This window comes from Thalassophryne amazonica, unplaced genomic scaffold (assembly GCF_902500255.1).
Source record: "Thalassophryne amazonica unplaced genomic scaffold, fThaAma1.1, whole genome shotgun sequence".
Lineage (NCBI taxonomy): Eukaryota > Metazoa > Chordata > Actinopteri > Batrachoidiformes > Batrachoididae > Thalassophryne > Thalassophryne amazonica.
The window spans coordinates 559287-571686 of NW_022986242.1; the positions used below are offsets into that span (position 1 = coordinate 559287).

The 12400-nt window shown below is 45.1% G+C and overlaps 1 protein-coding gene across 1 annotated transcript in view; it reads right to left on the reverse strand.

Annotated features, from left to right (window-relative positions):
* Positions 1-285: 285 nt before the first annotated feature.
* creb3l4 (cAMP responsive element binding protein 3-like 4) overlaps positions 286-12400 on the reverse strand; it is a 65513-nt gene continuing 53398 nt past the window's right edge. Inside the window, exon 10 of the mRNA XM_034165301.1 lies at positions 286-2701. Within this exon, the coding sequence (XP_034021192.1) occupies positions 2388-2701 (314 nt within the window). The 3' untranslated portion in view covers positions 286-2387. The remainder of the gene's footprint in view (positions 2702-12400) is intronic.

Below are 12400 nucleotides of genomic sequence, written 5' to 3' on the forward strand. Positions count from 1 at the left end.
TTTTGTCAGTGTTAAGTACCCACTAATTGAGGGCGCGCCTTATAATCCGGTGCGCTTATGGTGCAGAAAATACGGTAAATAACTGTCTCCTCCATAACGTGATATAAAGATGATTTTATTATTTTCCTCCACGTCCAACAAAACCCCCACAGAGATCTAAAACTTCAGAGTGGGAGGTGCAACTGCTGGAGCAGGGGCCAAACACGGCCGCACAGTCACTGAATCCTGCAGGTTTTTAGTGGAATGTTTATTTTAGTGGAAAAAGACGATGAGGATTAACATCAGCACTGTAAAAACAACCATTTATTCTATTAAAACATATTACACAAAGTGCAAAATAAATCAAACCACATTTACTCCAGGTCCAATTCAATTTAAAAAAAAACTTTTTTTTGTGGCAAATTCATTATCATCTTTAATTGCAGAATTCCATATTTTCTATCCAACAAGAGCTGATCTACATATTTCTGGTCTTTACACACTAGGTTTTCCTCCCAGACTCGATTTCACGGCTCTGTGCAATGCAGCTGAGCATCACACTTCAAACCCTATTATTAAAAAAACAAAACAAAAAGAATCTAATGCCAAAATGTTTTCATTCAAGGTTATATCAGAAAAATATCTCACATTTTGATTTTAAATATTTAATCACAAAAATTAAATCAGAAATATAAAGATTATCACATAACAAGGCTAATACCCAAAACCCACAAAGCCAAGTCCAAAACCTGTGCAAGGTCTCAGGAAGACCTCTGACTCACGCCCGACACTTTACAGACACCAAGTGTCAAAGGTCACAACCTCTGTACTGTGTCCCAGAAACTAAATCAAAGCAGTCAAACTAAGAACAAGTAGAAATAGTCATAGAGGCAGAAGGACAAGTAGACAAAGTACTGTAGTAGATGCAGTCATCTTAGAAGTAGTAAAAGTTGTAGAAGTATTAATCACAGAAGTGGTAGAAGGAGTTATAGTAGAGGTAGAAGTAGCAGAAGTAGTGAGGAGGTGATGATCCAGTGGAGACCAGAGGATCCTCAGTTCAAACCTCCACCCGACCAGACAATCACGGAGAGCCTCAGGCAACATCCTTAAAGTCCTTAATCCCAGAGTTGCTCCTAGTGAGCGCCTTGCAGGGCAGCACCCTGACATTGGTGTGTGTGTGTGTGTGAGAGAGAGAGAACGTGTGACTGAGGCATCACTGTAAAGAGCTTCTGATTGAGATAGAAAAGTGTATAAATGCAATCGCTTCACCACAGTCACAGCAGACATAGGAGAGATGATTGTAGTAAGAGTGCAATAAATAGAAGAAGCAGAAGTAATTATAGCAGAGGTAGACAAAGCTGTAGAAAAATTTGCTGTAGTACTGTCGTAGTTCCAAATGAGATTAGTTTGCTGTTGACCACAAAAAAAAAAAAAAATCTACAACGCAAAAGGGTTTTGATCCCCAAACCATCCAATAATAACCACATTAGAACATTTTTACATGAAAACAATTTACTGAAGCAGATTCCAGAGATTCTGTGTTTAGTTCCAACATCACATTTCTATGCGAGGCACAGAATTATTCATTTGGGACAAAGTTTGTATTGACAAATAAAAAAAAAGAAAAAAAAAAAAGAGAAATTACTGTTCCATAATAAACGTCATCTCCCAAAGCACACAACGAATTCACAGATCCTGGAAAAGGTCCAGTTTCTCCAGCCTGTGTTTGTGCCAGACTTCAAAAATCCCAGTAGAGCAAAGAGAGCAGATGTTTGGATCCTCGTCTCAGAAAAGGATCCAGGGTGGAGATTTTGTGATATTTAAGTCAGTAGTTTTTTTTTGTTTTTTGTTTTGTTTTTTTCTGGCGTCTCTATTTTTAATGGGGTTCATCACAGCAGACCCCGTATGGATCCACGTGTTAACTTGGCACATTTTAAGCCCGATGTTCTTCCTGAAGAAACTCTGGTGAAGGTCTTTAAAATTAAAGCTACTCAGTGAAATCAATGTCAGCTTTTGTCATTTTTTTCTGCTGGCACAGAGGTGCTGCCCGGGGCGAGGTGAGATCTGAACTTCTACAGAACAGGATCCCAGCAGACTATTCTAAGTGGGGTCATGACTCGAGACTCTGTTAAGAGAAACAGGGATAGGTGTGGACCTGCAGTAAAGACAGACTGCTGGTCTCAGTTTTCAGACCACAGATAAACTTGTTTCGAAAGAGCATCCCGTATTTACAGTGAGTCCCCAGCATGACACATCATGGGTTTGACTTCAGTCAGTGTGTCCTGACACAGTGTCCTTGAGCAACTCCCAAAGCCCACAACAGTTTGTTTTCAGGATGAGAGTTTCTGTGAAACAGGAGTTTGTCCACAGTCAAAGAAAGCCGCACCGTAAGCTAAGCGGCTAAGAGTTTACATCTCTTCAGCGTGCGGCAGTTGGCCAGTGTCGTGGCTTCGTTTACTACCCGACGTCTTCAGATCCAGCACCAGCGGGTCTGTCTGCCCGGCAGCCAGTGTTGAGTCGTTCCCTGATTGGCTGTCCTGCTGAGCTGTGCTGTCCAAACCCGTGATTTCTGGGGTTTCTATTGGCTGTTTGAGAACATCGACGCTGTCTGAAGCTCCTGACTGGATGAGACCAGATGAGTCTGACTGGACAGCGGGAATGTCAGAATCATCTTTTGTTTGCAGCGAGGAGTCGGTATTGGTCAGGATGTTTCTGGAAATAACTAGATAAAATAAAGAAATAAATGTTACTGAAAATAAAACAAAAGTCATGATGACAATAAGGTGTGGTGACATTTATTCAGCGAACTCTGTTCAGTACATGAACTGGGAAAGAAAGATGTTGGACTGGTTTCTGGGCCAGGTTGGAAGCCAAGTAGTTGGTACACTTGCTGTCAAAACAAAGTAAAACTCGCCTAAACCGTCATTGTCTAAATCGGATACTTGCACTCACAAAAGCAAAAGTCCCAATGCTTTTGTCTGGTTTTCCATGTAATCAATACCGTATATACTGGATTTTAAATAACGGATTTTCACTCATATTAGAGAAAACGTCCCATCGGATCGCAATACATTTCTATTAAAAACCAATCGCACGTACCCAACAAAGCAGTCTGGACATACCCAGGAACAGAGGTACAAAATGATGTTCAGCACTGACACTAGTCGATTTTAGGAAAGTGGAAACCGCATTTCCAATATTAAAAGCCTGGGCGTATATTTTTTCCAAATCGAACTCAGACCCGGCGCCTAAACGAGAAAGTGCTTAATTCAAGGCCGGTGATTATTAACAAAATGCTGCTTGCTGCCTGCATATGGTGTTAAGTTTCACACATATCCTTGGGTATGACGAACCGAACGGCTTTAGATCAGAGCCCTCTGTAGGGCTGCAAACCCTCCCTGCAGCCTGACGCACACCTGCTAAATGACGGAGACTGCAAAGGACTGATTCTCAATTTCAATTTCATTTCAATTTATTTTCATTTATATAGCGCCAAATCACAAGAGTTGCTTCAAGGGGCTTCACACAAGTAAGGTCTAACCTTACTAACGCCCAGAGCAACAGTGGTAAAGAAAAACTCCCTCTAAGGAAGAAACCTCAAGCAGACCAGATTCAAAGGGGTGACTCTCTGCTTGGGCCATGATAAAGACATAAATTACAGAACAATTCACAAAACGAATATACAGGAAATGCTGTTGGTGTACAGGACAGGAGGGTCTCCAGCACAAATACAACTCCCATCTCTGGATGGAGCTGCACCTTAAACAGAGAGAAAAAAACAGAATCAGGCATCAGAAAGACAAGAAATACTGTATAATTTGTCAGCAGTAAACAAGAAAAACAGAAGAAATACTAAGGTGATCGCTGGCCACTAGCCCTAAACTTCACTAAAAGACCCAGAATTTAGGTAAAGTTGAGGCCGCTGCACGCTCCATTTACTATTAAAATGAATTAAAAGAGTAAAAAGCGTAAAACAAAACTGTACCAGTATGCTAGACATATGAAAGGGAAAAAAAGTGCGTCTTAAGTCTGGACTTGAAAGTCTCCACAGAATCTGACTGTTTTATTGACGCAGGGAGATCATTCCACAAAACAGGGGCACAATAAGAGAAAGTTCTGTGACCCACAGACTTCTTATTCACTCTAGAGATACAAAGTAGTCCTGCACCCTGAGAACACAGAGAACGGGCAGGTACGTAAGGTTTAATTCGGTCAGCTAGGTAGGGAGGTGCCAGTCCATGAACAATTTTATAGACTAGTAGCAGAACCTTAAAATCTGATGTCACTGGGACAGGAAGCCAGTGAAGAGATGCCAAAATGGGTGGAATATAGTTGAACTGTCTGCTTCGTGTGAAAACTCTGGCTGCAGCATTTTGAAACAATTGGAGAGCCCCAATACTGGCCTGCGGTAAACCAGAAAATAGAACATTGCAGTAGTCCAATCTAGAAGAGATAAACGCATGGATCAGCATCTCAGCATCAGCCACACACAGGATGGGACGAATCTTCGCTATATTTCACAGGTGGAAGAAAGCAGTCGTCCTAATATTTCTAATGTGGAGGTCAAAGGACAATGTAGGATCAAAAATTACCCCAAGGTTCCTCACTTTGTCAGTGTGATGTATGACACACAAGCCTAGGCTGAGCATTAACTGGTCAAATTGATGCCGATATCTCACTGGACCAAGAACCATCATTTCAGTCTTATCAAGTAGGAAGTTTCTAGACATCCAACTGATGCAAGACAATCTTCTAAGGATTTTATGTGAACGAGATTACCAGCAGTTATCAGCATGCATTACTGAGTATCCTCTGCATCGCAGTGAAAGGTAATCCCAAAACGCCGCAATATGTGCCCAAGGGGTGTAATATAAAGGGAGAAAAGCAGGGGGCCTAAGATGGACCCCTGTGGAACCCCAAATTTCATGTCACTAAGGTTAGAGGTAGTGTTACTGTACAAAACACAGTGAGAACAACTGGTCAAGTATGACATCAACCATGCAAGGGCCCTCCCAGTAATCCCAAAATGATTTTCCAGCCTATCGAGTAGAATATGATGATCCACGGTATCAAATACAACACTGAGATCTAACAGCACCATAACTGTTGTGGTGTCCGAATCCATTGTAAGCAGAAGATAATTCACCACTTTAGTGAGAGCCGTCTCTGTGGAATGATATTTTCTAAAAGCAGACTGCAGTGGCTCAAAGAGATTATTCTCAGTAAGATAGTCTACGAGCTGCCGTGACACCACTTTTTCTAGAATTTTAGACCAAAAAGATAGATCTGATATCGGCCAATAGTTTTTCAATACACTAGGGTCAAGATTAGGTTTCTTAAGTAATGGTTTAATCACTGCAGATTTGAAAAATTTAGGAACAGATCCAGAAGTTAAAGAAAGATTAATCATTTCCAGCACAGTCGGCCCAAGAGTGGACCACAGGTCCTTAAACAGATCTGTTGGTATAGGATCAAATAAACAGGTTGTGCTTTTTGTAGACGTTATGAGTTTCGTCAGCACGCCTAGTGAGATACTATCAAATTCTGTAAATCTAGATAATACCTCAGTAATGGCGCCCACCTCAATAGCAGCATGTAGTGGCTGGATTAAGGCATGCTGGGATATGAAAATTCAGTAAGGTATATGTTATATACTATATTCCAATTCTAAGGTGAACTATGCCAGTATACAAAGGTATATCTAAATATCTAAAAAGGAAGAGTAAAACAGGAGAGTAGAAAAGAGTAGAGTAGAGCAACTTAGGTGCCTGGTCTTGAGAACCACGGATGGTAGGTTAAAAAAAAGCTTTTTAATCCCATGGGAACTCTCCCTACCCACCCAAGCAGCTCAAGAAAAAGGTATATATAATATAATAAATAATAAGACATAAGAAGGATAAGACATCACAGGAGAACACAGGAGAACTCCGTACTCCCGGAGCACTCCCCACAGGGTGCCCCGAGGGACACGGTTGAACGCCTTCTCCAGATCCACAAAACACATGTGGACTGGTTGGGCAAACTCCCATGAACCAAAGAGCACCTGATGGAGCATGTAGAGGTGGTCCAGTTTGCCGCGACCAGGATGAAAACCACACTGCTCCTCCTGAATCCGAGGTTCGGCTATCGGTCGAATTCTCCTCTCCAGTACTCTGGAATAGACCTTACCGGGGAGGCTGAGGAGTGTGATCCCCCTATAGTTGGAACACACCCTCCGGTTCCCCTTCTTAAACAGAGGGACCACCACCCCGGTCTGCCAATCCAGAGGCACTGTCCCCGATCGCCACGCGATGTTGCAGATGCGTGTCAGCCAAGCCAGTCCCACAACATCCAGAGTCTTAAGGTACTCAGGACGGATTTCATCCACCCCAGGAGCCTTGCCACCGAGGAGCTTTCTAACCACCTCGGTGACTTCGGCCTGGGTAATGAATGAGTCCGCCTCTGAGTCCCCAATCTCTGCTTCCTCTTCGGAAGACGTGACGATGGGATTGAAGAGATCCTCGAAGTACTCCTTCCACCGCCTGACAACATCCCCAGTCAGGGTCAACAGGTCCCCACCCGCACCATAAACAGTGCTGGTGGAGAGCTGCTTCCACCTCAGGAGGCGTCGGACAGTTTGCCAGAATCTCTTCGAGGCCGACCGATAGTCCTCCTCCATGGCCTCCCCGAACTCCTCCCAGACACGAGTTTTGCCTCTGCGACCGCACGGGCTGCGGCACGCTTGGCCTGCCGGTACCTGTCAGCTGCCTCTGGGGTCCCACCTATCAACAAAGATAAGTAGGACTCCTTCTTCAGCTTGATGGCATCCCTTACTTACCACCGGGTCCTGGGGATTGCCGCCGCGACAGGCACCAGTGACCTTGTGACCACAGCTACGAGTGGCCGCATCAACAATGGAGGTGGAGAACATGGTCCACTCGGACTCCATGTCTTCAACCTCCCCCGGGATCTGGGAGAAGCTCTCCCGGATCCCGGGGGAGTTGAAGACCTTGCTGACAGAGGGTTTCGCCAGTCGTTCCCAGCAGACCCTCATGATACGTTTGGGCCTGCCAGGTCTGACCGGCTTCCTCCACTCCCAGCGGATCCAACTCACCGCCAGGTGGTGATCGGTCGACAGCTCTGCCCCTCTCTTCACTCGAGTGTCCGAGACACGTGGCCGAAGGTCACATGATACAACTACAAAGTCGATCATCGACCTCCGGCTCGGGGTGTCCTGGTGCCACATGCACTTATGAACACCCTTGTGCTCGAACATGGTGTTCGTGATGGACAAACTGTGACTAGCACAGAAGTCCAACAACTGAACACCACTCAGGTTCAGATCGGGGAGGCCGTGCTGCCCGATCACACCCCTCCAGATCTCACTGTTGCCGCCCACGTGGGCGTTGAAATCCCCCAGGAGAACAATGGACTCCCCAGTCGGAGCGCTATCTAGTACCCCTCCCAGGGACTCCAGGAAGGTCGGGTACTCTGCACTGCCGCTCGGCCCGTAGGCCGAGACAACGGTGAGAAACCTGTCCCCGACCCAATGGCGTATGGACGCGACCCTCTCGTTCACCGGAGTGAACTCCAACACATGGTGACTGAGCTGGGGAGCAATAAGCAATGCGACCCCAGCTCTCCGCCTCTCCCCGTGGGCAACGTCAGAAAAATGAAGCGCCCAGCCCCTCTCCAGGAGTTGGGTACCAGAGCCCAAGCTGTGCGTGGAGGTGAGCCCGACTATCTCTAGTCGGTATCTCTCAACCTCCCGCACAAGCTCAGGCTCCTTCCCCCCCAGTGAGGTGACATCCCACGTCCCAACAGCCAGGGGCTGTGAGCGCGGACCGGACCGCTGGGCCACCCGCCCTCGACTGCCACCCAGTCCTCTCTGCACCTGACCGCCATGGCCCCCTCTGCAGGTGGTGAACCCACAGGAGGGCGGGCCCACGTCGCTCTTTCGGACTGAGCCCGGCGGGGCCCCATGGGCTAAGACCCGACCACCAGGCGCTCGCACGTGAGCCCCAACCCCAGGCCTGGCTCCAGGGTGGGGCCCCGGCTCCGCCATATCGGGCGACGTCTCGGTCCTTGATTTTTTACTGGTCATGGAGGTTCTGAACTGCCCTTAGTCTGACCCGTCACCTAGGACCTGTGTGTCTTGGGAGACCCTACAGGGAGCACAAAGCCCCTGACAACATAGCTCCTAGGATCATCTGGGTACGCAAACTCCCCCACCACGATAAGCTGGCAGCTAGAGGGGGAGGGAGAAGATTGTAGTAAAGGTAATTAGTATGTAGACTAGTAGTGAAATCAAATAGTTAGTAGGCTAAGCTGTAGAAGCAGAAGCTGTGAGTGTACTGGTATCTATCTAAAGTAACTCTGTTAGCATACTATAGGAAAACAAAAGTATAATCATTATGCTATCAAATGGAAACCTAAGAACTTAGGTACTATATGTTGATGTCTTTAGAGGAACACATAAACTGATGAATCATTAAAAATCTACACCATGTAAAATAGAATTGTAAATGGTAAAAATAAGCTAGTTATAGTAGAAGAGCTAAATTAGCCGTGAATAAGCCAAACGTACCCAGCAAGCTAACACGATAAACAAAAACGGTAATTAGTGTATAAAGTATAATAGCGTAGTTAAACCTACAGTAATGGTATTAACAATTATGTTTAACCTAATGTCTTCTATTTTCTTCTCAAAGTAATCCAGGAAATCTTGTACTGTAAAAGGAAAGCGAACTACAGGTGGTTGTCTATGAATAGGTGTTGTTACTGTGTCGAACAAAAACTTTGAGTTATGCTTGTTTTTGCTGATCAACCTCTACTGGTGGTTGGCTCTCACTGCGGTATTGTATCACTTCCTGTTCCGGAGCACAGCGGTGTTTTGCTGTATCTGTTAGCTGTTTAATCTGCGCAGTTAGATTGATCTAGTTAACTAGATAACGATTTGTTTCAAAGTGTAATCTTCACGTGCCTTAACTAAAGCACTCCCTCTGCTGAATCACCTCTAAATTATTTACACATTATTCACTTTGCGTGTTTTTAGGAATCCGCTAGCTTAGCGCAGCTACTAGCTCTTAGCCGGTTTAGCATGGCGGCTTCTCCTGTCTCTCCCACACTTTTCTACTCTGGGTGTGAAATGTTTAGTTATTCCTCGGCCTCCTTTAGCAGTAATGGTACTTGTAATAAGTGTAGCTTATTTGTAGCTTTGGAGGCCAGGCTGTGCGAATTGGAGACTTGGCTTCGCACCTTGGAAAATCCTACAGCTAGCCAGGCCCCTGTAGTCGGTGCGGACCAAGGTAGCTTAGCCGCCGTTAGTTCCCTCCCGGCAGATCCCGAGCAGCCGGGAAAGCAGGCCGACTGGGTGACTGTGAGGAGGAAGCGTAGTCCTAAACAGAAGCCCCGTGTACACCGCCAACCCGTTCACATCTCTAACCGTTTTTCCCCACTCGGCGACACACCCACCGAGGATCAAACTCTGGTTATTGGCGACTCTGTTTTGAGAAATGTGAAGTTAGCGACACCAGCAACCATAGTCAATTGTCTTCCGGGGGCCAGAGCAGGCGACATTGAAGGAAATTTGAAACTGCTGGCTAAGGCTAAGCATAAATTTGGTAAGATTGTAATTCACGTCGGCAGTAATGACACCCGGTTACGCCAATCGGAGGTCACTAAAATTAATATTGAATCGGTGTGTAACTTTGCAAAAACAATGTCGGACTCTGTAGTTTTCTCTGGGCCCCTCCCCAATCGGACCGGGAGTGACATGTTTAGCCGCATGTTCTCCTTGAATTGCTGGCTGTCTGAGTGGTGTCCAAAAAATGAGGTGGGCTTCATAGATAATTGGCAAAGCTTCTGGGGAAAACCTGGTCTTGTTAGGAGAGACGGCATCCATCCCACTTTGGATGGAGCAGCTCTCATTTCTAGAAATCTGGCCAATTTTCTTAAATCCTCCAAACCGTGACTATCCAGGGTTGGGACCAGGAAGCAGAGTTGTAGTCTTACACACCCCTCTGCAGCTTCTCTCCCCCTGCCATCCCCTCATTACCCCATCCCCGTAGAGACGGTGCCTGCTCCCAGACCACCAACAACCAGTAAAAATCTATTTAAGCATAAAAATTCAAAAAGAAAAAATAATATAGCACCTTCAACTGCACCACAGACTAAAACAGTTAAATGTGGTCTATTAAACATTAGATCTCTCTCTTCTAAGTCCCTGTTAGTAAATGATATAATAATGGATCAACATATTGATTTATTCTGCCTTACAGAAACCTGGATACAGCAGGATGAATATGTTAGTTTAAATGAGTCAACACCCCCAAGTCACACTAACTGCCAGAATGCTCGTAGCACGGGCCGAGGCGGAGGATTAGCAGCAATCTTCCACTCCAGCTTATTAATTAATCAAAAACCCAGACAGAGCTTTAATTCATTTGAAAGCTTGACTCTTAGTCTTGTCCATCCAAATTGGAAGTCCCAAAAAACAGTTTTATTTGTTGTTATCTATCGTCCTCCTGGTCGTTACTGTGAGTTTCTCTGTGAATTTTCGGACCTTTTGTCTGACTTAGTGCTTAGCTCAGATAAGATAATTATAGTGGGTGATTTTAACATCCACACAGATGCTGAGAATGACAGCCTCAACACTGCATTTAATCTATTGTTAGACTCGATTGGCTTTGCTCAAAATGTAAATGAGTCCACCCACCACTTTAATCATACCTTAGATCTTGTTCTGACTTATGGTATGGAAATTGAAGACTTAACAGTATTCCCTGAAAACCCCCTTCTGTCTGATCATTTCTTAATAACATTTACATTTACTCTGATGGACTACCCAGTAGTGGGGAATAAGTTTCATTACAGTAGAAGTCTTTCAGAAAGCGCTGTAACTAGGTTTAAGGATATGATTCCTTCTTTATGTTCTCCAATGCCATATACCAACACAGGGCAGAGTAGCTACCTAAACTCTGTGAGTGAGATAGATTATCTCGTCAATAGTTTTATATCCTCATTGAGGACAACTTTGGATGCTGTAGCTCCTCCGAAAAAGAGAGCCTTAAATCAGAAGTGCCTGACTCTGTGGTATAACTCACAAACTCGCAGCTTAAAGCAGATAACCCGTAAGTTGGAGAGGAAATGGCGTCTCACTAATTTAGAAGATCTTCACTTAGCCTGGAAAAAGAGTCTGTTGCTCTATAAAAAAGCCCCCCGTAAAGCTAGGACATCTTACTACTCATCACTAATTGAAGAAAATAAGAACAACCCAAGGTTTCTTTTCAGCACTGTAGCCAGGCTGACAGAGTGTCAGAGCTCTATTGAGCCGAGTATTCCTTTAACTAGTAATGACTTCATGACGTTCTTTGCTAATAAAATTTTAACTATTAGAGAAAAAATTACTCATAACCATCCCAAAGACATATCGTTCTCTTTGGCTGCTTTCAGTGATGCCGGTATTTGGTTAGACTCTTTCTCTCCGATTGTTCTGTCTGAGTTATTTTCATTAGTTACTTCCTCCAAACCATCAACATGTCTATTAGACCCCATTCCTACCAGGCTGCTCAAGGAAGCCCTACCATTAATTAATGCTTCGATCTTAAATATGATCAATCTCTCTTTATTAGTTGGCTATGTACCACAGGCTTTTAAGGTGGCAGTAATTAAACCATTACTTAAAAAGCCATCACTTAACCCAGCTATTTTAGCTAATTATAGGCCAATCTCCAACCTTCCTTTTCTCTCAAAAATTCTTGAAAGGGTAGTTGTAAAACAGCTAACTGATCATCTGTGTTGTGTGGGCCGCTGAAGAGGAGGTACTGCTGGCCCACCACCACCAGAGGGCGCCCTGTCTGGAGTGCGGGCTCCAGGCACCAGAGGGCGCTGCCGCCTCACAGGAGCAGCCGGGGTGACAGCTGTCACTTATCGCCTACAACAGCTGTCACCAATCATCTGATCAGCAGTGGTATATCAGCAGGACGACATCTCCACCTCTTTGCCGAGATATCGCTCTACCGAGGAGGTAACGTACTCAGCCGACTTTGTTGTCTTCCTGACAGGAATACCTGTTACTTTGTGTATTGGATAGCAGATATTTTGTTTCCTTTTTTCCGACGAGAGGTGGAGGTGGTTTTCCACCATACGTGTTGCTGGGTGCAGACGCACCCACATCTAACTGTTTTTGTTCCTCGCCAGCAGTACCAGATCCGACAAGCGGAGGCAGTGGCCACCTGGGAGTTCGGGACTTGGCGGCTCCAGTATTCCCGGGGTTCGGTGGCGGAGGAAATCGTGTGGTTCCGGTTCTGCTTTGGACAGACGTCTCTTATCTTCGAGCCTGCCCACGCGACACATTTTTGTGAATTGACTTCATTGACTATTATTGTAATCTGCTGTGTTTGTTGTGCTTATTCACAACAGTAAAGTGTTGTTATTTGAC